At 41.0% G+C, this 27,188-nt stretch overlaps 2 protein-coding genes across 5 annotated transcripts; one reads left to right on the top strand and one right to left on the bottom strand.

Annotated features, from left to right (window-relative positions):
- Positions 1 to 717: 717 nt before the first annotated feature.
- prmt8b (protein arginine methyltransferase 8b) lies at positions 718 to 13,699 on the top strand. Of its 2 annotated transcripts, none has more exons than XM_038738517.1 (10): positions 718 to 1,564; positions 2,182 to 2,406; positions 4,800 to 4,955; positions 5,670 to 5,733; positions 6,542 to 6,684; positions 7,012 to 7,099; positions 8,787 to 8,902; positions 10,560 to 10,710; positions 11,893 to 12,014; positions 12,549 to 12,822. In XM_038738517.1, exons 1-10 carry the CDS (start codon positions 1,496 to 1,498, stop codon positions 12,594 to 12,596), a joined length of 1,182 nt encoding a protein of 393 aa, XP_038594445.1. In that variant the 5' UTR covers positions 718 to 1,495; the 3' UTR covers positions 12,597 to 12,822. The 2 variants fall into 2 exon arrangements, with proteins under 2 accessions (XP_038594445.1, XP_038594443.1); XM_038738515.1 differs by lacking the exon at positions 12,549 to 12,822 and adding an exon at positions 12,873 to 13,699 and having other exon boundaries at positions 720 to 1,564.
- Positions 13,510 to 27,116, bottom strand: cracr2ab (calcium release activated channel regulator 2Ab). 3 transcript variants are annotated; one of them, XM_038738512.1, is made up of 18 exons: positions 26,996 to 27,116; positions 25,793 to 26,178; positions 24,517 to 24,628; positions 21,149 to 21,338; positions 20,865 to 21,011; positions 19,912 to 20,002; positions 19,513 to 19,608; positions 19,078 to 19,265; positions 18,866 to 18,937; positions 18,618 to 18,666; positions 18,427 to 18,509; positions 17,475 to 18,144; positions 17,163 to 17,298; positions 16,568 to 16,649; positions 15,824 to 15,938; positions 15,246 to 15,347; positions 14,529 to 14,605; positions 13,510 to 14,233 (listed from the first exon to the last, which is right to left on the bottom strand). In XM_038738512.1, exons 2-18 carry the CDS (start codon positions 25,943 to 25,945, stop codon positions 14,146 to 14,148), a joined length of 2,451 nt encoding a protein of 816 aa, XP_038594440.1. In that variant the 5' UTR covers positions 25,946 to 26,178; positions 26,996 to 27,116; the 3' UTR covers positions 13,510 to 14,145. The 3 variants fall into 3 exon arrangements, 2 of the variants coding, with proteins under 2 accessions (XP_038594440.1, XP_038594441.1); XM_038738513.1 differs by having other exon boundaries at positions 17,475 to 18,051; XR_005447381.1 differs by lacking the exons at positions 13,510 to 14,233; positions 14,529 to 14,605; positions 15,246 to 15,347 and having other exon boundaries at positions 15,825 to 15,938; positions 17,167 to 17,298.
- Positions 27,117 to 27,188: the final 72 nt, after the last annotated feature.

Here is a 27,188-nt window from a genome sequence, read left to right as displayed (position 1 = left end):
TCTGTTTTTGCTAAGCAACATGCTCTGATTATTTTTATACCTGTTAAACAGAAAAACATGCAATTTATTTTCCTGTTCATAAGAATGGATGACAGTGCTAATTTACCCTTTAATGTGTCTATATCTTCACTGTATGTAGGTCTGTGGTAGTAAGGTATAGGCCTATAATAATAACTTATTATGTGGTAGTGTTGTTCTTTTGTCATTTTTAATTGTAGGCTACTGGGGATAGCATCTTTTCAAGAAAAGTAATGTAGCCTATGCCACACATAGCTGACTATGAAAGACAAACTTATTAAACTCCCTTCAAGTAACAATGTAGCTATGACATGAATAAAAAAATGCATCTTAGACTCTCATTGGTTAATTTTATAACACGGGTCCTCGATTCTGATTGGATGAGTTGAATTCTAAGCCACTAAAGAGCATCTGTATAACTTAAAACCTCACACCTATGTGCCTGTATTTAATTGAAATATTAATAGCCTATATCACCGGAAATGGTCAGCAATAGGCTATTTTAACATGTGAATGCCAAATCACTTTCTTTAGCTGTAGTTCAAAAGAACTATATTATCAGATGAACAAAATTGACATATCGTAGTCTGTTATTTTCCCCCCAACGCATAAAACACCTATATTATATAAGCAAGCAGGTGAGACGCTCATTGGTTGCCTGAGGGCTGCTTCTGTCGGAGTTCTGGTGTGAGGAGTCAGCTGTCTTTGGGAAGCAGAGATTTAGTCCCTTTTTGTGACTGTTATTACAGTAGTTTTGCCACGATCCATTTCATGTCATCTGAAGAGGCTCACGTGGAACGGCGGCGCACGCTCACAGTTTCAACCCCCTTTCAACTTTCTCTCCGGGAAAACCCGTCGGGACATACGCAAAGGACTTTCCACAGCGCACGCGAAGACGTAGATTGCTGGGACATGTCAAGTGTCTCCAAGTGAAGTAGAAGCGTTTTCTGGTGTGGAGTTTCTGCCAGTAGCGCGCAGCTGGGTGCCTTTTTTTTCGGTCCTGGGTGACACTTTATATTTTCTTGGATACGATCTTTCGCAGACATTTAAAATGAGTGAGCAGGTAGGGCTTCAAAGGCTTGCGCGAGGACACCTAAACGGGGCGCACGGGTGCTGATGGACACGGTGACTCCTGCTGTAATCAAACCTGCAACCTTTTAGTCAGCAGCACAGTCTCTCCAGCAAATAGACGACTCTGCCATCCTGAGTCATCCCACTAAAACAACCTGTATCACATTTACAGTATGGATTACTGTACATGTCACCTCGCGCACATCCATTTAACAACTTTTATCGGGGAGTGGATTTAATTTGGTCGAAACTGTGACATCTGCACATTTCTTATTATGACTTTCATCTTGACGTGTGCTCCAGCCACACATTCGGTTGCTTAGTGTTCTTTTTGACAGGTTTCTGTTAATAATTTAGATCCTCCGTACACTTCTAAGAGTTGTAGCCTAAAATCTCGCCGGCTCTCATGGGACTGAGGCATTCGTCGCGTTGTTTGCTGCTACGGCGGAAGATGGCGGAGGCGGACAGCTCCGAGGTAGGGACCTTGTGGTGTCCTGTACCCGGTAACAGCGGGACCGGGACACTCTCAGTCTGGTTATTTTTGTATGCTTATAACACATTTGAATTCAATAGTATGTGTACATCTTTGTTTTTCTTATTATCATCGCAACCGCATTTATAATCAGCGTTGCACTCTGATGGCGAGCGAGCAAAGGAAAAGTGAAATCCTGCAATTGTTATAGGTGACCAAAGTAGAGCGCCGTAATTGCAATAATAGTGATAATGCATGTGGAAGATTTGCAGTTAGATTAAATGATCAAATTGGGAATGCATGGACGTATTGGACGTGGTTATGTCCGCTGTCCTTGGTGCTGAAACGGAACCTGCACCTTTTGCCGGCTCTTCACCCAGTCTCCTGGCTGTGTAATGGCAAAGCCCTAAAATTTTTGTGAATGTTTGACTACTTGTTATATGAATCCCTCTTGGCTTTCAGTTCTGTGAATCTGCTTTTATCAACCACATATTAACCAATAGGCAGGTCCACTCTGTAATCTTCCAGTAGCCTACCCTTGCTTTCCCCTCATTCTTGTCTGTAATTTATAAATCCTGATACGAACACTCCCCCTATCCTTTCTTATTTCTCATTAACAGCGACAGCAGCCTGTCACATCCCCCCTCTCTCAATCTGCCCAGCCCTCCCCACTGCCTAAACCAGTGCCTACTACCCACCATGTGCCCTGCATCCCCCATACGCCTCATGTAGCGGCCCTGGCCACCTGTCCTGGTCGAGGCAAGATTGCCAAATTCCTCAGCCCGGAGGAGATGACATCACGGGACTACTACTTCGACTCTTACGCCCACTTTGGCATCCATGAGGTAGGTTTGGTATGGCCAGGGTAAACGAATGACACCAGATGCTTCCTATTCTGTCAAACCTGATGCTCCTTAACTTGCCAGGGGGGTTTTTCTGGCTTTCAGTCAGCAGGATTTGTCAAAAAACTGTGGCTGACTTAACACTTAACAGATGACATGGACAGAGGCTTTGATTTGGAAGATATGAAAGATTTGGATCGCTACCTTTTGGTAGCGATCCAAATCTTTTTTTCTGGCATAGATGATGTTTTCTCCATAGCTAAGAACCTATTGCAAATCCTCAGTTCATGGATCTGAAAATAAATTGTAAATTAACAGTGTAAAAGCCAAGTTTAAACCCAAACACAGCAAAACAAGGATCCAGGCAGAGTTTTAACAAAGTATGAAACCAAACACAATTAAAACGCGATGACATCTCCCAGAAGCCTAAAGTTTAAAGCTGCAAATAGCACCTCTTAAAAAAACACTTTTTTTAAATATCAAAATGTAACCTAATTTCCCCCCCAAAATAAAATCTTCTCCGAACATGTCCCTCAGAGGCATCTGTTGGCCTACAAACAACAAAATGTTACATTTTAAGAACAATATCTTGCAGGGAAATCGAAAGTTGCTGAATTATCTGCATTGTCTGATTGTCTCCTAGCTGACTAAAGAAAAAGCTTTTACGTTACCAACCAGCACTAAAGACACCAGATGCACAGTAATAGTCCCTGTACAGTGCTCCATAAATGAAAATCTGTGTTTGTCTTTGTCATGAACAGTAAATTGCTAAATGAAACTGTAGAGCTATACCCTAGCCAATGACCTTGATCTGTGGAGGAGTGGTGGTGGAAAGGTTTGGGGACATATAGACCTTTTTAAACAGTGTCCAAATTTAGCATGTGGGTCAGGTTTTTGTCTACTTGCAGACAAAGAGAGTGTCCTGATTATAGGAGTGCAAAGCAAGGAAATGGAAAGTGGGATGTGTGAATGGGTTCAGCGAGATGGATATCAGGCCCCCAAAGGCTTTGTGTTGTACTCCTATCTATTTCAAGAAGCTCTGCCAATGTCGGAGAGGCTTTTGGCCTAAATAGTGCCTTATCTACCTCATTATACACTAAACACAATATGTATTCACAGGCTGAGGAGGACATGCAACTGCCTGCTTTTAGCATAAAGTATACACGTTTGTATGTTCATTAGTCAAGTCAAGTCAAGTTTTATTTGAAGTGCAAAATCACCAAAAGACATAGTCCCAATACACTTTACAAAATGCATGGAAATTAAATAAAATTAACCATAAAATACAGAATGCATGTAATAAAACACATAATAAAATACAATCAGAATAAAATCAACTAAATAAAATAATAAAATGATAACATTTTATAATAATTTAAAGTTTGCTCAACCCTGTCCTAACTAAAAGCTTTATTAAACAGAAAAGTCTAAAGTCTTGCCTTAAGGGTGGTGATGTTATCCGATTCCCGCACCCAAATTGGAACCTGGCTCCATGGTAGTGCCGCTTGATAACTAAATGCTCTTTGTCCCACTCTAACCTTAGTTACATTAGCCCTGCATTTTGAGAGCGCAGTGCTCTACTGGGGCAGTAAGGTATCAGGAGTTCTTTGAGGTACAATGGTGCCTGGCCATTTAAGGCTTTGAGGGAAGTAGAACAATTTTAAAATCTATTCTGTATTTCACAGGGAGCCAGTGAAGGGAGGCTAGAACTGGAGAAATATGCTCTCTAATCTTGACTTTAGACAGAACATGCGCTGCTGCATTCTGGATCAGCTGGAGTGGCTTTAGAGGCTTAATTTTGCTGCCCGCTAGTAAGGAATTACAATAGTCAATCCTGGAAGTAATGAAAGCATGGACCAGTTTTTCTGCAGCATTTTGAGACATTATGTTCCTGATTTTAGCAATGTTACATAAATGAAAGTAGGCAGTTTTTGAAATTTGCGTAACATGCAGATTGAAGGACATTTCCTGATCGAAAATAACTCCCAGGTTCCTCACGGTGGTACTGGGGGCCAGGGCGATGCCATCCATAGTAGCAATGTCGTTGGACAACATATCTCGAAGTTGTTTGGGCCCAAGTAAAATAACTTCAGTTTTGTCTGAGTTAAGCATGAGGAAATTAAAGGTCATCCAGGGTTTGACATCTTGGATGCACACTTGAAGTTTGGCTAACTGATTTGAATCAGCCGGCCCTAGATATAGCTATAGAGTATCATCAGCATAGCAATGAAATGTAACATTTTGTGTGTTATGTATTCCTTTGAGCATTTTTAGGAATCCACTATTCGTCAGGTAGTCTATACTGGTTCTGTATAGAAACTATAATGGCTTCATGTTAGTCAAGACTGCAAAAATCATTATGTATTGCAGCTATGAACTCTCTCTAATTTAAACAGGAGATGCTGAAGGACGAGGTGCGGACGCTGACCTACCGGAACGCCATGTACCACAACAAGCATGTGTTCAAAGATAAAATCGTCCTGGATGTTGGTAGCGGCACAGGGATCCTCTCTATGTTTGCCGCCAATGCCGGCGCCAAGCACGTGTATGGGGTGAGACAGATAGAAACACCCTTTGACCACGAACAAATACTCCCCATTTTTCATTATGATCATCTAACAGCCTCTGCTTCTGTTTACGTCTTTATGAGAGAGACAAGCCGCACACATTTTCGGTGTCCAAATTAATGTCTATCTGGCTCCGCCGTCACATATCTCTCATCACTGGCCTTTCCTTTTCCATAACAAACGCATACATGCCCTGCCTTTTTAAAATTCCTCTTAAGGGCCAGTTTCTTGTGTCCAGAAATTGTTAATCCCTCTCAAACACACAGAGGCAACAAGAGACATCTGGCTCCTCTAAGAGCAGGGCTGTAAGTCACATTAGACATTATGATTCATATAGCCTACTATATTACACTTATGGATGGGAGAGCAAAATGATGTATTGGTTTTCATGCTGCACAGGCCCTGAGATGAGCGACAGGGACAATACTGTTTAGATGGATTAGAAGGATGAGATTAAATTTGTCCTTCCGTTATTACCACTAAGGTTAACCTGCTGTTTATGTGGAGGGAAAATGGTAGCTAACACCATTGCTGGTCCTTCAACTAAGGAATATAAAATGTGTTTATTAAATATTAAAATACTGAAAAGTGCCTGTTCTGAAAAGCTAAACCTATAAACAATGTAGATATTGCAACAAACATTCAACACTTTCTTGTCGAGAAGACACCAGATCTGCTGTTTTGTCTTTGTGCTTACAGATTGAATGTTCAAGTATATCTGAATATTCAGAGAAGATCATCAAGTCAAATCACCTACACAATGGTAAGTTGAGGTGGTTTTCTATTAATTCTGTAAATCCTATACTTACATTCAGCTGTCTCAACGCAGAACATTGCGATGACATTTGACTTAGAAGTAGCGTGAAAACTCTGCATATTTCCATCATTACCGTCACACCCGACAATATTAGTCACAGTTCTGATGGTTAACTGGCAGCTCACCTCTGATGCCAAATAACCTCCTGTCATCAATCAGAATCAGTGGTGCTGTAAAATGCCACTCTGAATTCACAGATGAAGGACTGGCAACAGATGTTGGGTTTCATAAACTGCACATTTGATATTAGGCAGTTTTTTTGTTTCATCCTTTATATTAACTGCAACTGCAATGCAGCACAATACTTGTTATTAATTATGAATAAACAAGTACAAAATGCAGCAATATTACCTGTAATTGAATTGTTTACAAAGAAAGCATGCATGCTATATGCATTTGTTTTTTTCCACAGAGTGGTTAAAAGTGACTGTGCTGAATGTACAAACACCCGTGCAGAGACAATGTGTTTATTTTAATAAGGTGTTTCTCAGTTTAGTAAAAAATAATAATTCTACAGTATATACACGCTTTTTTTTCCACACATAACTAAGGAAAAGAATGGGTCTAAGTTGACCTAAAAGGGACTTCAGGTAGAAGCAATTAGATAACATAACCGTGATGCAATGAGCAGTAATTAAGCTGTACTAACTTCACAGTCATCTGAGAATATAATCATTGTCCGATTTGCATTAATGTGATGAAGATGCCATGAAGTAATTTGTTGCTTGCTGTTTTGTGGCTCTACACACCGCAGTCATTACCATCTTCAAGGGCAAAGTGGAGGAGGTGGAGCTGCCTGTGGAGAAGGTGGACATTATCATCTCAGAGTGGATGGGCTATTGCCTGTTCTACGAGTCCATGCTCAACACCGTCATCTTTGCCAGGGACAAGTGGCTGGTATGCTGCTGGAGGCTTGGGGAGGGCTGGGCTTAATGTGTGTGTGTGTGTGTGTAGCTGGCTGGACAAATAAGGATTTTACACATAAACACACCAGACAGTGACAGAGTAGAGGATTTACTGTACGCTTTTGTGCTTGTATCTGCTGCACAGCTGCTGACATATATGAATGATCTGGTTTCTAACCTCAGTAGCTGCAAACATGCTTTAAACTCTGCGCATGTGATCTTATATTACATGCCAGGTGTGTGAACAATAAAGCTGATGGATGGCCTTTGCGCGCATGTGTGTGTGTGTGATGATTCCTGAAGCTTCTCTTGTCTTCAGAAACCTGGAGGTCTGATGTTCCCTGACAGAGCAGCTCTCTATGTGGTAGCCATTGAAGACAGACAGTACAAGGACTTCAAGATTCATTGTGAGTAACTATGTATATGTTTTTGCTAACCCATTGCTTTCTTCTGTTGCCCTCTCAGCTGTGTAGTGCAAAATTACTGACCAATGTGCCAATGAAGTAAAATCAAACTCAAATTAGATATGAAATAGTCCACTTTGGGACACAAACCTTTGTCTGTCTACTGTTTGGTGCAGGACAGGTAGCATTAGAGCTTTTAGCTGAGAAAAGCTGCCTGTCTCTAATGAGAGCAGGGAGACGAATTTAAGACAGAGAAGTTGAGGGGCCGTAAAACCGAAACAATGAGCTGAAAGACGCTAATATGCTCCATAGAGCTGAGGGGAACTGTAAAGTTGGATCAGTTCATAATTATGAGTGACCCATTTTAAATTACAATCCTTTGTTAATATAAAATATTAATTAGAGCAGCTTTAAGGCTTTACTGGCCAGCAATAAGCCACTAAGAAGGACAACATGTAGGTTGCCAGGTTGTGAAAAATCAGTTTGGCTGAAGTTTTATACTGTGAGAAATGAGTAAGTCATTAATAAAAGGTCAGGGGTTGTCACATTTTACTAAGCCATCAGGTCTGCAGTTATTAATGATAGTAAATTAATAATAAAGAGTATCTCCACAATAATCCTTCAGGTTAGGTGTTGATAACCAAATGGATTTCAGTCAGCAGCCCTTTTGTAGAAGTGGTTGAAATGTAAATGTAAATGTAAAAGTAAGCTAGCTAAAAAGACAAAGCAAGTTATGCTAGCCAAAAGTGTTTTTCACAACCTGACAACCAAAATTATATATACTAACAGCATGTTACTGATATATAAACTAATAAAAAGTATTTATTAACCATTAATAAAGCCATTAGTTCCAACATAGAAACCCTAATTAGAAAGTAGTACCAAAAGTATTTAAACCAGTGAGGTGCCTTTATCCTTCAGTACATTTTCTGCTCTATTTGGGTTCAAATAGCTATAACAGCAGGAGTGCTGAGCTTAACATTGTGATCCAGATCAGGGCACTAATATTAAAGGTGCCATTCACACAGAATCTGGGTTAATGACTACTACTGAGTTTTCTTTATACTGCACAGGGGGCCTTCTCTGTTCTATTACATCTAGACGTGCACATAAAAGTACATACTTTCACATAAATTCCCAAAAGATTTAAGTGTACCCAAACCCTTGTGCGCTTATTTTTAGTTTCCCTCTGCGTCGGTGGCACATTCCACCTTCTCATCGTTCAGACTTAGTGTTTGGCCCCCTGACAAAGCAAGGTGGAGTGGAGGGACAGAGGGAATGGGGGAGGGAAAGCCTGCTTGGTATGTTTTCAGCCCAAATTATAATAAAAAAGCCTGCCAGACATGGTGGAGGAGGCGGAGGAGGCCGGTGTCTATTTTCAGGAGGGCTTGTCTTTCTCCACATATAGGAGCTGGATAGACAGAAAGACAGCATGAGCGCGGGACTGTTTTTCCTGGCAGGGTTAAGCGCTTTGTTTTATTTTCTCTGCTACCTTTTTGTGTGTGTGTGTGTGTGTGTGTGTGTGTGTGTGTGTGTGTGTGTGTGTGTGTGTGTGCTGACAGCTTGGCAGAGAACAGAGCTTCACAAGTGTATGAAACTTCAGAAAGTAAAAATCCAGAAAGTACATACTGTGTGCATTTGTATTCACATGGGTGTTGTACTTTAGATATTTATGTCTGTGTATGCACAGGGTGGGAGAATGTGTATGGGTTCGACATGAGCTGCATTCGCAATGTGGCCATCAAAGAGCCTCTGGTGGATGTGGTAGATCCCAAGCAGGTGGTGACGAACGCCTGCCTCCTAAAGGTCAGTCTGTGTCCTGATGTACAAATACATGCATGATGTAGGAGTGCGAACGTACCTCAAGAATTTGCCTTTCATACTATATTGTATTATCCCATGTGTATATGTCAAGCAATGTTTTCGATCTTTTGTGTTCTGCTACCAACTGCGTGAATTCCTAAATAAAAAGTCAGCTATCAATTCCAGAGTCTCTCAACAGACCCCATCTGCTGAAACTATTTTTTAGTACATTATAGAGGGTTTCTCGAGAGCTGTAATAGTCTGCGGCTCTGTTGTCATGCTTGAAGATACAACAGTGGCTTGTCTTTCATCTCACAAATGAACAGAGGAAAAGAGCATTCAGGGAGGTGATAGCCCCCCCCCCCCTCTACCTTTCTTTTCATTTCTTTCCTCTTTAACAGTCTCTTCTCTCTGCTTCCTTTCATGTTTTTTTTTTCAATTTTGAGTCTCCCAAACCTTCATTCTTTCTTCTTCTTCTTTTGTCTAATATAATTTTGTAGTAAAATTTCCCAGTCTTTCCTTCTCATTCACTCACTTCTTCTTACCCTTCTGTCACATTCTCTGATTTAAACAATGTCAGGCCTCACCAGTTTGAGCGAACAGGGAGGTCTCACTCTTTCTCTCCCTCTGTGCGATGGTGAAATGTCACACAAGAGCAGGCACTGAGTCACCAGTGGGAATGAAACGGGCCCCCTATCAATCGGAAAAGCACCAATCCTCCTTTGTGTTCAGAAAGGTGATGTATGTGTTCATTTGGAGGGTGGTTATTAGTTAGCGACATGCTGGCCTGGAAATGAATTCTCAGTGTCTGTATCTCTTTCACATCTACATATTCAGGCCTTGTTCACCCCTTCCCCCTGCTGCCAGCCACGTCTCCCCGTCTTAATTCAAACTGCCACTCATTCCTCACACTCTAAAATTACAAAGTTGCTCCCGGGGTTTTTTTTCTCTCCTCCTACAATTTGCTGTATATGATGCTGGCCTTGGTATCATTGGAAAGGACAGAGGTGTTAAATCACAATCTGTCATGCTGACACCACATGGCCCGGACGATCGGAAGCCCAATAGGCTATGCAATATGAACAGGTTGCAGTTTAAAATCCCTCCCCCCCGTCCTCTTATATACATGATCATCTGCATGCAAAGCAGAGGCACACCTGCTCCGCCCCTACTTTGGACCTGCAGTGATGCCTGCCAGGTAACAAAATGTGATACTTAAATTTGTGGCCATATTCATAGGGCAGTGCTTGAAATAGACACAAGCAAACACACAGACGCTGTGTTCACATGTACATGCACTCATGCACACACACAGCCTCCCATCCTTGTAGACTTGAGGGAGGACACCCACACAGCATGTGTACTGTGAGCAGGCTTTGTTTGCCAGTCGTGATTCAACCTGTGGGCTTTCACACACATACACACACACGTACACAATAAGCATAGTGAATAATCAAGAAGGGTTTGACATATACTTGTACCGCATGTGTGTGAGGGATGGCAAGCGGGGGTGACAACTTGTGCGTGTATGTGCTTGTACGTAGTGGTGTGCTGTTGTACTGTGGCATGACATTTCATGAACCGGAAAAGCCCAGAGATGTCATGAAAGCAGTCTTTACAAAAAAAGCTAAATATGTTATCTTTTGCCTTTCCCCCCCAGGAAGTGGACATCTACACTGTGAAGCCAGAGGACCTGTCTTTCACCTCGGCCTTCTGTCTGCAGATCCAGCGCAACGATTATGTCCACGCCCTGGTCACCTATTTCAACATTGAGTTCACCAAGTGTCACAAAAAGACTGGCTTCTCCACTGGTTAGTAATTTCTTACTTTTTTACAGTGCCAACCTAAGATTGTCTGTTCACCCATCTGTCTCTGAGAGTTCTGCCTCCAACCGGGGAATCTGAACATTGTGATGTCGTACACATTTATGGGGATTTGTCCATTCATTTGTCCAAAATGCATAAAATGTTGCCAGAACCTTCTGGTTGAGCCAAGAATAAATCAATCAATGTGAACCAATTCCTCCAACCAACTGGTCTATGGAGCCTTAAGAGATGGAGATAAAATTTTATCTAAATATAAAAAAAATAAATATTATTATTTAGGTATCAGAAGAAGTTAACTGGCAAATTTACTCTTGAATTTGATAATATTTTTATGACAATAACGAAAAAAAAGAACTACAACATCTATTGTATATCACAAACATTATAAAATATGGACAGTCATTATGCAGCTCTGCATACTTTGAGCATCCGTGAATGGTAATGGGTAAATGGACATGGGTGAATGAAATTTAAAGGAGAGTGATGAGTGCCTGATCCTATCCCACAAGGGTTCCAAATTTCATTTGAAATCCTTTGAGCAGAAGCGTTTTTGGTTTTTTTTTAGCAGTAAATCAATGTCCATTAAAAGGAAGCTACTACATTCAGCATTTTAGCTCTTGGCTACACTCTGCTGGTGTGACATGAGCCAACCTGGAATCAGCGGAATCACCAAGCATTTCTGGTAACGTGGCGTTGAGGACTCCTATTATAGAGAGAGGATCTGAGCTGTTATGTAAGCTTATTTTAATGCATTCATGCATCCAGTGCTTACATAATGTTGTGTAGAGGAGGTTCTATGTTTGGCTGAGTCTGTCGGGCCTGAGGCTGAGCATCACTGAAGGAGTTCTCTCTTCTCAGCCTCTTTATTTCTCCCAATGGGTGAGTTTCAGCCTCTTTGCTATTAAATTTCTCCCATGTTAACATCCCCAAGGGAGCTGAGTACCCACTGGAACCAGTACATTTGGAAATTTTATAATTTCTCACGCTCCCCTTCTCTTTCCTGCTTCTTTTTTTCCTCATTCCCTCTCCTTTCTTCATTACCCCTTACCTCTTTACACCGTATCTTCTTTCTACTCTGTATCATGTTCTTTTTCATTCCTTTTCCTGTTTCCCTCTTGCTCATGTACATATATTACCCCCCTCCACTTCTCCTTTCCTCTACCTCAGCTCCAGATGCTGCCAGCACACACTGGAAACAGACAGTGTTTTACTTAGAGGACTACTTAACTGTCAAGAAGGGAGAGGAGATCTTTGGCAGTATTGCTGTCAGGCCCAATGAAAAGAATGTGGTAAGACTCATAAGAAACATGCACAAAATTTGTGTGATTTAGATGAGGAGAGTCATACCCCTCTCATTTCTGTCCATTAAATATAAGGCTACAGCCAGCAGCTGGTTAGCTTAGCTTAGCACAAAGACTGGAAACTTGGGGAAACAGCAAGCAAGGTCCCATATAAGGTAGACAATAAGAATTTGCTGTTTTATTGTGGGGTTATGTGGTAGACTTTTTCTAGACTGGGACCATTTGCCAGGCAACAGTAAATATTCTAAAAACTTTGGCTAAGGTTAACTAACTTGCAGCGGTAGCTTCATATATAGCTACGGACAAGAGCGTGGTATCAATCTTCTACTTATTTCCCTAAATGTTGCACTATTCATTTAGGTAAAAGTACCTAAGCATTAGTACAGTAGAACATGTATTTAAATGCAGAGCATGTACTAAATGTACTTAGTTGAATTTCACCACTGCATCTAAATAGCTTTAAAGCAGTTTTTGTTTTGTGTGAAGCTTTTATTTGGCTAGTGGATATTTCTGTCATTAAAGCTAGGTCAGGTAACATCGGAGAACTGGCAAGAGACAGCTAGATTTTGAAACTATCCTCCCTTCAGGCCTCCCTCCAAAGCCACTCCTCAAAAACACATTTTCATGCGCAGTGAATGCACGTAGGTAAGCAGGCAGGTAGGACGCTCATTTCCGTCAGAATTAAATGATTGGCTGATACTTGATACTGGAGTTTTCTGTCAGAGCGATTTATTAATTGCTGTGAGGATGTAAAGAGAATTTCAACAAATATAACAAAAAAATGCTTCTAAAAACAAATTGCCTACCCCAGCTTTAATTTTTTGGTTATCATTTTATCTTTTCTAGCGTGACCTGGAGTTCACCCTAGAGCTAGACTTTAAGGGACAACTGTGTGAGGCCGCCATTTCCCACGACTACAAAATGCGTTAGGAACAACAAAAAACAACCAACTACCCTCAGCCCTTCGGGACCCAATTGGAGAGGAGGGAGTGGGCACAGCCTCTCCAACAAGCATTCCAGTGGCCAGCGAGGGCGACCAGACCAGACGCATCAGATTGGATGCCATCATGCCAGCACCTAAGTGATGTCATCAGAATAGGAAAGTATCTATCAGCAATAGTGCCATCACCTGTACCAACTTGATCGACTCGGGCACATCGTTGAATGTAACATCCTAAACGAACTTGATTTTTTCTTTTCTCTCACTTGTTTCTGGAAATGTTACATTTTTGAGTCTAAAATGAAAAGCATTTGTGAGTCTTAATATTGTAAGTGCAGCTAACTGAAAAGCATTGATCTGTGTGATGTTAAGAGGGTTACAGCACAGTCATTATCTGTTTTTCCTTTAGTCATTTATTAAGATATATAATGCACTGTATAATTGTGTAGAAGGTACAGTAATCAATTGTGATTTATTTTATTATTTATTATTTGCATGTGAACTGTTTTTGCTTCATTGGTTTTAGAAAGATGTAAAATGTAATTTGTTTATTTCTTTAATAGAGACAATTCTGAGCAACTGTACTTTGGTGCCAGAGTAGAACAGAACAAAGCCTCAGAACAGCAACAAACACAGATGCAATATGTCATGTATCACTTTGTCTTGGAGATCAGACAAACAAAAAGAATGGAAAAAGATGAACACGATGATGAATAAAATATCAAAGAATCAAGTCTGATTTTTCTAACATGATTTTCATTTAAAACAGACAAACCAGACAAAAAACAGAGAAATTAACTTGTAAGCCAGTCATGAAAAAGCTTCAGTATATAGCCCCGATCCTCGTATATATATATATATATTTTAAAGTAATTATAGTACAGAATATGTTTCTATTTTAACACACAGTACTACTCCGATTTGGCAACATTGTTTACAGGAAATGCTGCAGCACCTTATTTCGTTCACTTAAGACGAGCTCTTCCCCCGAGCCTCATCATTTAAGCTTGACAGTAGTTTTCACATTCACACAGGGTAACACACCTGTTCATGTAGCACATTTCAGGGCCAAAATGAAGACACACTTTCATTCAGTGATAAGGTCCGAGAATGATTTCATTGCAATGTCTTAAAACAAGTCCAATGTCCAGAAATAAGTCAGTAAATAAAGTATACACTTCACTTGCAGCAGGCTTTCTTCTTTACGGGCTGAGCACTGAGGATGACTGTTGTGTCTCTCACCCTGTCCTCCTGCTCCATTAACACTCTGAGTCAAGATAGAGAAAGAACATTGCATGACCAAACTCCTGACAAAAGGTAGTAAGTGCAAAAGAGGTCATCTACTCCTTTATTTCATCATGCATCTGATGACTGGTGTGCAGTGTGTCTGTATGTTTTGTTCCTTGACAGCTGTATATCATTATATCATAGTCGCTGTATTATTAATGTATATTGTCTGCTCTGTAGCAGAAGGGAGTTACAAAAGTCAATTTCACTATATAACTTGTTATATTGTGACAAATAAATGCACCTACCTACTTACCATTATGTCAGACACTTACCTGGCCAAGTGTGTCAGAGACTCTGTCACATTCTTGCCAGTGTAGGCACTGACCTCAAAGAACATCACCTTGTTCTCCTACACAGGATATGCACAGAAAGTCAAAACATGAAACTAATTCAAGACACACTGGTGGTCATGATCAGAACTTTCAGTATTAAAACGGAGTATTAAGGGATATCTACAATCAACAACATGAGTACCATAAAATTTCAATTAATAGCCCAGGATGTTATTTGCTTAAACCACTGAACTCATCCTGCCTATATTTCTGGCATCTATACGGAACATGCCTTTAATTCCTTTACCGTACCAGTAAATCTGAATGAATAATAGTTTGGTGCTCATTGTTTCCGTAAGATGAACTAAACAATTGTGCAGAATCAAACCAATATAACGATATGTAGTATGTCCATATTGACAAATATTGTTTCAACATTTATATTTGTATGCACGATCTAAGCAGCTTCGAACTAGCTCAAGCAAGAGGTTTTATACATCCAAAGAAATTCTATGAAAAAACAGTCCAGGCGTCTAATTGAGACCTGCTTTTATTTGTCAAAACATGCCACACCAAGCCAGTAAAAGGGACTGGCGTCTAACTGGGACCAGGCTTTTTATTGAAGTTTTACGGTAGTTTCAGTGAACTTGCAGTCTACTAGAATCAACATGGAACTGCCTCATTGCACTCTTGCACATACAATTGAATTTAACTCACATAAGCCAGTCTCTCAGCTTCCTTGAATGACACCACCCTGTCGCCATCCATGTCCATTTTGTTGCCCAAAAGGAGGACAGGGATCCCTTCTCCTGCTGCATCCTGAAGAAGAGTAGCCCTATGATTTAATGAAGCCATTTTCACAGGAGACATTGCACAGCAGGAAAACTGCAGGCATAAATCCCAAAATCAATGATGGCTCACTGTCACAGCTTACTGGGACACTTGAATAGGACACAGCCGTTGTTAATGTCATTAGTGAAATCTATGCCTTTCCTACTATCACAAGTTAAAATGTCTGCTGTGAACTGTACTTCCATCAGGTCGGTGGATTTGTGAGAGACCGACCAAATTTGAAGCAGTAGAGGTAGCCTGACCTTTTTTCTGTAGTATGGGTAATGCTCTTAAAAATGTTCCACTACTACAAGGAATAATACAAAAAACTCCTTTAACATTATGGGAAGACTACAAATGATATAAACCTTATATAAACCGGTCAGTGTTTGCTAAATAAACCACGATAATCTCCTGACTCCACACATGACGAAAACAAGATCTCCTTAGGTCAAAGGTCAGACCTGGACATTGATGAGCCAGGGTCGCACAGCCTTGAAGCTCTCCTCCACCGTGACGTCGTACATCACCACCACACCGTCTGCCTTGCGAAAGAACTGCTTGGTTATGCTGCGGTACCTGTGTCAATGACAGAGTCTGACTGTCACCACATTGACCTACTGCACATAACTACCAGTATTATATATTTGAAGGGCACCTAAATGCTACTGTAATACTGTGTAGAAAATATATTTTAACTGACATGTAACAAAAGTGACTTTCTTCAGTCAATCCATTGAAATAAATCAAATCATACTTGAAAAAATATAATAATTATACATTATTATGTGTTGCTTTGTAGTGTTCATTCACTTGAAGTAGTATTGTTTATTAGTTTACTTATTTTACAATAAGTATGCTAAATTACTACAAGAGGACCAGTACCCCGAGTACAGTGAATCACATTTTTAATATATTTTTCAAGCACTCAAATTTTTCACCAAAAATAATGATATAAATGATGTAAATTTTTACCTTGAATTACAGAAATACTTTGAGGTACTGCCATAATACTGCAAAACTTTTTTGCGTTATATTATTTACACTCGTGTATGTAGCATTGGTATACAATAATTAATAAGAATTTCAATATTACATCCGTTGATTATGTGTTGATTTTTTACTTTATTTTCTCATATATTTATTCGTTTAGTTAAAATCTCCTACATCTTCACTTGTCTAAATCTAAAAATGAAATAGAAATTCACCTCTCTTGACCTGCTGTGTCCCAAAGCTGCATGGCTACCTGCATATTGTCCAGGGTTAGTGTCTTCACACTGTAGTCAATACCTAATCAAGACACAACAAAGATTACCTTAATATAAACAGAATATATTAATCATTTCTTAATTTTGTTTGTTTAAATTCATTGGTGGAAAGATAAAATATGTGGGTGCATTTCTAATTATTTAATTTAAATTTGATTATATTCATTCTGACGGAGCAACAGAGACAAAAATGGCCACTAGGGGGTCTCACGAGGTGTGATACTGACGCTGCCTCCTTTCAGAGAAGAAAGGGGGGGACAAAGTGGAGACAACACAGCTCGATTGAGGTTTGGGAAAGATGAAAGCAAGGAGAAAAATTCATCACAAGTGACATAATCTGCAGTACAATGCGTGCCAGGGCTCTTAGACAGGCAGTGTGACTTCACAAGCCCTTTCATGTGATGCTAAGTCGCCCTGTGATCTTATGTGTTAGCATCCGCACAAACAATCACACACACATGTTCCATTCCAATTAGTTGAAAACAGACACTTTTGTACATACGATACAATATTATTACAGTGTTTCTCTTCTCACCCACAGTAGCAGTTGTGGAAGGGTGGAAACGGCCCTCACAGAAGGAGCGTAGCAGGGATGTCTTGCCTACACTCGAGTTGCCAACTAGGACCACTTTAAACAGACGGTCTGGTACAAACAGGGCTCCTTCTTTTGCCTTGTGAAGAAGATTAAACAGGCAAAGGCAGAGAGATGTAGACAGAAAAATAAATTCGTATTAACCTGGTTAATGTTTTATGGTTCATTACCTCTGCGGTAACTTCTCCGCAGGTTAGAACATATATTTTTGTTCAAGATCAAAACATATTTGAAGCTCCAAGGCTGTGGACGTACTTGCTGGGCCTCCTTCCCGACAGGCTGTCCTCTTGGAGACGCGGGCGTCTTTTTGGCGCGGCTAAAGCGGGATTTCCTCACCGGAGGAGCAGGGTGACTAGAGTGTGGGACGGCAGAGAGGCCCGCTGCCGCGACAACGCCCGTTTCAATTTCACTCTGAGCTTCCTCTTCCTCCTCATCGCCCGCCTCGTCTTCCTCCTCACTGAGCTGGTGCAGTAAAGGTTGAGGCCCTCCCTGGAGCAGGTGGGGCAGGTGGTCCTCCTCGATGGAGATGACTCGACGGAGGGGCCACCCGTCCAGAGGGCTGTCCAGGACCTCCTCTTCTACCCCTCTCTTCTTCTCAACCTCCACTTTCTTTGCTCTTTCTCTGTCTTTACCCGTCACCCTCTTAGCGGCGGCCATCTTGCCGGGTGATTTTTTGACCTTTGCCTTCACATCAATTGCTTTGGGCGCAGCGGGGTTGGCATAACCGTTGGCTAAGCCGGAGTTTTTCTTTGCTGCAGGGTGTTGTTGACATGCAGGGGCGCTAACGGTGGTGGTGGAAGAGGAGGGCGTGGTGGTGGTGGTATCATCCTCACTACAGGAGGAGGAAGCAACAAACACGATTTGAAGGTGCTCTATGGGCAAGGCCTCCAGAGACTGGTAGGACCCGTCCACCAACAGTGGGGCTCTTTAAAAAACAAAGGAGAAACAGAGGATATACTGTATGAATTCACTTGACTGACATGAAAATGTGGAGGCCAAAGCACTCAAATGTTTCTGATTTTATCATCTAAACAAAAAGTCAGTTTAGTTGATTGTTGTAAGTGTATAGAATCAGATATCCTCTGTTTTTCCTCCTTTATTACAAGATTTTCACAACACACTGAGGCAGGAATTCTTCTTTGTCACACAGGAAACAGTCTGACAGATGATTTGTGTTAAAGAACATTGGAAAAGACAAATGAATAACCTTTTTGGCGGCTGGCCAGCGTCATCAAATATGTTGGCGAGGCCGGCTCTCTGCTTCTGCTTCTTTCTGAGTGAGGATCGGGGCTTATTTAAACAAAGGGGATGTATGTTTGTGTTACAGAGGTATTTTATCAATCAGGTAATGCCACAATAAATGCTGCTGTAATGGAGTTAGGTCAAATGGATACTCACTACGCCGCAGCATATGTCTCGCTCATCTTTTAAATGTTTGTTCATCTCTCTGGGAAGATTGAAAAGAGGAATGAATGAGAGAGACGGAATCTGCTGTGGGACAGAATGCAGTGAAAAGCATAAAAAGCATCTGGAGCATTGCAAATCCTTTAACTTAATTTGTGAGGTTTGCCAATTAGGACTGAACCAAAAGAAAAGATTAAAACTACCCAGGTTTGACATATGCTCATGGGATGTCCTAATTATACCTGAGGAGGTCAAGCTGCTTCATGAGACTCTGCTTCTCTCTCTGCAGTCCCTCAGTTACTCTGTACATTTCCCTGAAACAGGACAGAATGACAAACTCTCAGCACTTAAAGTACAAGTGAGTGCGTGTGTGTTTGTAGTCTTTGTAGGTTGATTTTCGGGTTAAAGCTTAAGGTTATGTAATGGTTATGCATCGCTTGGTGTGTATACCCACATCTCTTTCTCCTGCTGCAGCCGGGCAGCCTGCTCCTGCAGCATGGCCAGCTGTTCCTGGGCCAGGGCCAGCTCCTGGCTGGTGCTCTCCAGGACCTGGGACAGCTCGTTGTTGGTCATCTTTAGCTTGACGTTCTCCACATGGCTCTCCTGCTTCTCACTGCTCAGCTCACTGCACTGGAGCTCTAACTGGAGTGGGGAGGGGGACGGACATGTGCGCAGGAATGAAATGCACTAATGCGGGGTAAGTGTGCTTAAAGTGTATCTACAGTGAAAACGGGACTGTGGTCGCTGCTTAAACCGCTCCCTGCAAGGATTAAAACTTCTGCCCACCACGGCCAACCACATTCTGAATTTTGAATTATCCATCTTGTGTTAATTTGCCGTGTGTTTTGCCACATCATTGTCATGACACGTGTTGCACGTGTGCGCTTACCCTTTTCTGCTTCTGGAAAAGATGTTCCAGCTCTTTCTCCTTCGACAACAGTTGGTACTCCAGGTCCTGGCTGCGTAACTGCAGACGTCCAGAGTCCTGCATGGCCAGAAGACTAAAAGGTTAAAAGGTCAAATGGTTCAGGAGTAGGCACATGATTAAGGTTATTAAATGTTTTAAATATTTATATAAAATGTAAAGATAATCTGATTTGAGGAATAATTTGCATCTGATATGGTTTTTCCACAAAAAAGTTTAATCTACTCCTTCTTCCTCCTTGAAAAATCCATATGAATATGCAAATGTTCAACAGGAAATTGTTTCTCAGACTGACAGCTGTTATTTTGCGGCTAAAAGAGGTGTTGCTTTGGTCCATTTTTGCTTGTGTTTGAGTTCTTGTACCTTTAGCAGCAGCCGGTCTTTCTCGTTTTTTATTTGCGCCTCCATCTCTTCATATAAATAACGGATCTCATTGTCATGTGTTGCAGCCTTTCTGCAAAGAGCGACAGCACTAGGTTTTAGAGACTAAGGTTAGATTAAGGCTAACAGTGAAGTTGATGAAACGCTGTATGACATAATATTATATCTAGGAACAGAACAGCATTGTTGTCTAGGTTGAGCTTAAGGTTGTATTATTCCCCCCCTATCTGTAATTACATGTCAACTCATACACATACGTGCACACACAACACACACACAGCAACAGAGCTTCATTTTCAAAAGAATACTGAGTGGTATTTACATTCCCTCTGACAATTGTTAAGACCCAAACAGCCAATTAGTAAAGTCTAAAGGAATAACAAGCTGTTGCACAGTACCATTCAGTGCCATGGAAAAACTACCATACGCATGTTTTACAAACAGCCCAAATCACACATTCTGTGTACAGAGACACCTGCAATTTGACATGATCTTCAAAGATTTTGCTTTGCATTTTATGGGAGTCGATCTATCAAATATATTATCCAAGACATATTATACTTCTTACTGCTTTTCATGTCCCCATCAGGCATAGTATTAATGGATTTTCACACTAGCAGAATGTGGTCAGACAGACTTCAGAGTGTGCCTCCAGATTAGTGATCATTTGACACGGATAAAGGTGTTGTTCTATAGAGAATTACAGGTAAATCCATACAAACACTCTCAGGCTGTGGGCCCAGCATGGGGCAGTAATATAAACACACACAAACAAACCCACCTTAAGGTGGCCAATTAGAGAGAACATCATTTGCTTTATGCTGTACATAAAGCACTGTACTTAAATGCTTTAAAGGGTAGCTTCACTGATAGGCTGAGATTGTTATCACAGTCTTCTTTTCAGCCATGAGTACATGTGTGTCCTGTCATACAACCTCTGGAGAGCACTCTCCATCTCCTTCTTCTCCTGGTGGGCCTCTTTAATCTGGTGGGTGACCCTTGCCAGGAACTCCTCAAAATTGGACAGGAGGTGAGGCTCATCTCGCCTGAGCTGGGCCCAAAGACTGCGCACCTCGCCTGGACTGGAGGGTGGGAGGAGGAGAAGACACAAAGAGTGAGATTAGTCGAATTACACCACTCGTGTCAAGTGTGGATTATGGTGTGCAAAGCACACAACAGATTAAATACACACATAAAGGTTTGCAGTAATTACACTCACTCCTCAAACACATTACTGGCCCCGAGACTTTCAAGTAGCATAGAGAAGTGCCTCTCCTCCTCGTCTTCAACTCCTGACAGCTTGGCTTCCCATTGGCTCTGATAAAGGGCTTCCTTGGCCCTAAAGACAGGGCTAGGGGCCTGATTTTGGTCATCAGTCACAGAGATCCTCCGGCCATGCAGGAACTGACCTGAGATAAACCCACGCGGGGTGGCAGCATATTTAAATCAACACCTCAGCAGCATCTGGACATTAGCTTTAGCTTGACGATAAATTTCGTAATTTTTGTACAGAGGCACTTGTACTTGTAAGGGAAGCTTCCAGCTAAAGTAGGACAGGGAGGTACACTCTAAACATAAAAATTTAAAGGTCCAGTGTGTAATATTTATGAGGCTCTATTGACATAAATGCAATATAATATCCATAACTATGTTTTCAGTGGTGTACAAAGACCTTACATAATGAACCGTTATGTTTTTATTACCTTAGAATGAGACAGTTATATCTACATAACCGCGGGCACCATAGACATATATAGAGGTAGACACCCTATTGGCCACTGGGCGCAAGAAATGCGGCCGCCATCTTGAACCGGTCGTACTCCCAGTTGCGCAGCTGAAGAAAGCAAGATGCCAGAATGCTGTGCAGCATATTCATCCTCAAATCGACCATCGCAAACAGGGCTCGGGGGATTACTTTTCACAAGTAAGATTTAACATTACCGTACTATTGGTTGTATTTTGTGAATAGAATATTACCAGAGAGTTGAGAAGGAGCAAGGATCTTTGATATTACTGTACTGAAATCGTAGCCAGCTAGCTAGGCTATGTTTAGTGCACCGGCCGGTGTTCACCCGGCTATGAACTGAGACTTGATAAATCATATTACATATTTGTATATTAAAGGTTGCTTTGTTCTTATTTTCTCTGTTCTGTAAAGTGCCTTTACTGGAACGGAGGATATTTTTCTGCTTTGGGAACACATTGAAGAGATCTGACTTGTTGGTTGTGTCTGTGTTTCTCAGGATAAGGCTGCACCACATTGCCAGACTCACCTCTCTTGAACTGCAGAATGGGAGCACGAGAATGAAGCTCTGCAAAACAGTCCTCTTTCAGGGGTTTTAGCTCATGCAAAGCTTTCGTGTGTGTGTGTTGGGCTGCTAAATGTCAAGGGCTGGGAGGAGATGGATGCAGAAGAACGTGTTAGTGCTGTGTGTGTGTGTGTATGTGTGTGAGTGAGAGACAGAGAGGGACAAATATAAAAAGCTTCAAGTAGACTCTAATATAATTTAATCATACATTGTATTGGTTCAAATTATTAAAATATCTGAATTTACTCTCACTATCTGTTTCTGCTTCTCTATCATATTTATAGTGTGTGATTCGCAAAATACCTATCATAGCCTACGTCACATATCATAGGGTGACCAGACGTCCTCTGCTTCAGGGACAGTCCCCGTTTTTGGCTGCCTGTCCCTGGCTAAATACAGAACAAAACTCTGAATAGAAGTAATAGTATTAATTTAAAATAGAATAAAATTGATAGTCAAACTGGAAATGTCCCCGTTTTTTCCCCGTTTTCGGGGATTATGTTCCCAGTTTTGATCTCGGACGTCTGGTCACTTTACATCATATATCATAATATTCTATTACTGTTGAGCCCACTATGAATATTAAAATACGCCGAACCATTTATCCTGTGTCATAGCTACATGTATGACCTTTGCAGCATGAAAATCAGTTCAGTATTAAGTGAGGTATGATTAATTAAATGCGCTGACAGCTCATTGCACCTGCCCAACAGATTACACTGAGTGGAGTGGGGGACCAGTTCAAGATGGCGGCCTCACGGCTTGTCCGCGCCAGTAGGCAGAAGTGGTTGATAGGGCGTCTATCTCTTATATGTCTATGGCGGGCACCCCCTCCTATGGAGGTCCCTGTATTTTGTCATCATGTTTCTACCGTAGCCGTCAACGAACAAACAGCGCTACAGAGTGCATTTCGTCATCACGGCGTTCTTCTTCTGCTTGTGTAATTTGTGGATTTTCCCAGATGGAGGGCTATAACCTTAATGTGGGACAGAAGTTTTCAAAGCGGTGCTGAAGTTGTCTGTTTTCTGCTGGACAGGTAATTAACTTTGTTTGTCAGACTTTAGCGATGCAAATGAAAACTGTTGTTTGATAGCTTTAGCTAGAAGATGACCATAATCACAGAGAGCTGATTAGTAAATTTTACTTTACCTTTTTTGGCAATAAAACCATAACTTAGCTTAGAGCATCAGCCAACTAAATAAACCTTTACTGCCCTGGTAGAAAAACATTTATTGTTAGTTTGATTTATTCTCCAGCGCTGTGCTTTGGCTTGTGATGTTATGTTAGTTGGATTAATTTCATGTAGTTACTCTCTCTCTCTCTCTCCAGCGCTCTGTTTTTGGCTTTGTATGTTATGTTTGTGAGAATTAGCTGAATGCTAATTGGCAATAAAACGGCAGCTTCAAGCATTGAGGCTCAGATCAACCAGCTAAACTTTTACTGCGCTGGTAGAAAAAATATGTAGTTGGATTGTAATTTCATGTAGTTCTTCTCCAGCGCTCTGTTGTGGCTTTGTTACCTGGACAGAAATGCGCTGTTACCTTCCTGAGACAAACAGCTGATGAATATTAATTGTAATGAAACAGTAACAGCAGGGAAGCTCAGATCAGCAGCTAAACTTTACATTTTACTGTCCTGGTGGAAAACATGTATTTCTTTTTACTGCTAATGGTGATATGACAAGACCGTGTCCCTATCAAGTGACCAATAATAAATACTTTCCGAATTTGCAATGCGCAACCCTCACCACTAGATGTCACTAGAACTTACACACTGAACCTTTAAATAACACAAGCTACACAATCTGCTGTAACTTAAACCAGAACCTTGAGAAATACATGCTAATATTTTTGAAGTGGTAAATTTGGGAAGAGAAAATTAACACATTCTACTACATGCAAATGAAATGTCAATTCATAAGTAATTAAGCACACCTTTACGTGATTCAATACACTTTTGTTTGGTCTGGTATGACCAATAGCTTTTGGTGGCTAATGTTAGCTAACTTTAGCCACCAGTTGTGTTGTGTAACTAACATAACTGATTTAGTTACGAAATTTTCACTTGCAGCCAAAGTGGCATCTCTTTAGCTAAAACTACATGGCCTTGAATCATTTATAGGCTTCAAACACACAACAACTTACATTACACAAAACATTACTTGATGCCAGCACTGACTGCCAATTGCTCCGGTTTGATTGACAGAATGCTGTTTAAAGTAAAAATCCAGTTAGCTGCATGAACCAGGCTAAAGCCCTCTGACAAAAGAAAAACCTACTGAATCCAGAGGAGAATGCCTCCAGTGTGAGGTAGCCAGTGCGATCTGTATCCAGAGAGTCAAACACATCCTCCAGCTCCTCCGCAGTCAGAGGGAGCTCTCTGTGGAGCCTCTGCCAGGAAAACATAAACATACAGGACATTTAAATGCTGTTGTACTGAGCTTAGCTCAACAGGAACTATCGGCACTACCAAACATTACACATAGCTGACAGTGGACACAATTTAAAGTAACTTTTATGATAGTATAAGTAGGTATAAGTAAGTATCTAAATCAATAAATACAGAAAAATGTATGATGACTCAAGCATGCAAAGCACAGAATCAACACGGTCACAAAGTGGCTGTTTTATGTGTCACTGTACAGAGATTTTCTTGGAAACCCTCAACAAAAACAACATCAACAAAATGTAAAATGCTCACAAGGGCCCTGTCCTACTTAACTAACAACCCAGCTTGGACATTGTTAGATGGTTGAAGAGGCTTGTGTGTATTATTCCTGCCTGTGTTCTACATTTCAGCCAGTGAAAGTGTGTGTGTATGAGCTACTCATAAACATTTCCATCAATGGTGCTACTCTGCCACTTCACCAACTGTCCCGGGTGCGCCAAGTGGGTGAAGTGCTTCTTTAACAATGCTGATATAACATGGAAAAAAAAAACTTTATCTCGGAATGGAAGCAAAAATGGCAAGCGTGTCACTAAGTGTTTCCTGCTCGCCATTCACTGTAATTACGGCGCCACAGGATGCTAAATTATGCCACAGGTAAAAGCAATCCTCTCCACCTATTGTTCTTCTTAATGGAGGCTAAATGCATTCGCAGAGCACCTATGCATTTTAAAAGAGAGAATGTGTGACATTAAAGAATGTGAGTGGCCAGGAAAAACAAACCTCTCCAAAACATGTAGAGTTGTAACAATTAGTGGATTAATTTATTAATTAATTGACTAATTAATTCATTTAAATAATTAAGTAAATATGTTTTTCTTTTTGTGGTCTTATAAACATAGTTAATTGAATATATTTGGGTTAAAAGCTGTTTGGACAATAAAAGCATATTCAAGACATGACTTTGACCTCTTAAGATCTTGTTATTTTTTAAAAAAATTTTACACAAAACTTTTCACTGATCAAAATATTCAGCAGAAAATAATCCTTAATTGCGGCTCTAAAACCATGCCATAAATATCTCTCATGAAAAACTGGACAGTTTAAATCTCCAATATTATTATATGACTCCAAGCTAATGTAACAACACAGACAGGCTTCTTTCTGACCCTCATATCGGTGCGGGTGATGAAGCCTTTGCCCTCCACATCGCAGGTCCGGAAAAACTCCTTGGTCTTGTCCAGCAGGGCGATTCGTCCCCAATCTGAGCCCCTCCTCCCTGGCCTCAGTCCAAAGCCATTCACCCTGCCCTCCTCCTCCATACCTGGGACTCTTTTTTAAGGACACTTGAGCAGCACGGTGTGTAAGTATCATGTATTTCACTGTCAGTCCGGAGTGGAATCAGACATCAAGCCTCCTCACTGGCCCTGCATGTGGTGCTCTGGGGCTCTTACAGTCGCCATGGCGACAGAGAAAGGAAGTGACATCAAATGATGAGATCGCTGATAACTTTGTGGCTTAGGCTATACATACACTCAAAATGGCCTGCAGGCTCCTGTGAGACAAAGAAATAATACAAATACAGTACTTCTTAGTAACGCACTGGGAAAGGGGACATTTCTGAGGAAAACTAGTGGGAACATGTTGCACTACAACAGAACATAATTGCAACAGTACCCCACTTGTTAAACCTATACAGTACTTCCCTTTTCTAATAAGCCAGGAACAAGCAACTCACAAAAGGTATGTAAACACAGTGTAAAGGATTATCTTAATACCCCGCCATACAGAACACATGACAGCATAATGCCCACAAAAGCCGTTACCAAGAGGCACACTCTCAGCTGAACTCAGTACTGTAATGTAGCCCCCCCTCTGTGCTTTCACAACCATTTAACAAGGTTTTAAAGTACTTTGTTTGTACTGTCCAGGGCTGGGGTCCAGTTGGAGATTCTATATAATTTCAGTGTTTCTTCTCATGATCGAAAAGTTTGTTTTATTTGTTAGTAAGACATTGAGTTTTGGCTTTGCAGCAAATAAATCTGTTTAAAAACTGAAAATTTGACATTAAATACATTACACTGTACTTAATATCCTTTATGACGCAAATACATTCTCTTAATCCACAGTCCTCAATCACGTTACCCTCTGCAGTATAACATTGCTGTCAAAAACGGCTATACTCTTCTAAATATTAAGTTTAAAGGATAAGAAAAGCTTAGGGCCTTTCTTTAAAACAAATACAAAACTTGTGGCAAATTCCTTCTGCTCCCAAACTTAGATCCTGCTTTAACCAGATACACATCTTAAACATCCTCTGCAAATACAAATCACTTCTTCAAACAAACCAGAAACAGGAGGAAAGGTCTTACCTTTTACAAATGAAATGCACAAGCAACTGAAGCCCCTTTTCCGCTCTCAGTATCAACAGAGCAGTGAGCGCACTCAGTGTTTAGGGTAGTCTTAACTCACAGATGAAACGTTAGAGAAGTCATTCTGCAACCATGTGATGTCATGAGGAAGTTGCCGGGGGCTTTTGCAGCCTGCTTCCACGTGCTGCTCCCA

This window comes from Micropterus salmoides, unplaced genomic scaffold (assembly GCF_014851395.1).
Source record: "Micropterus salmoides isolate LMB-PRFRI ecotype aquatic unplaced genomic scaffold, ASM1485139v1 Ms_hic_scaffold_23, whole genome shotgun sequence".
Classification (NCBI taxonomy): Eukaryota; Metazoa; Chordata; class Actinopteri; order Centrarchiformes; family Centrarchidae; genus Micropterus; species Micropterus salmoides.
Note: the sequence above shows the minus strand (reverse complement) of the source record. Positions and strands in the feature narration are given on the sequence as shown.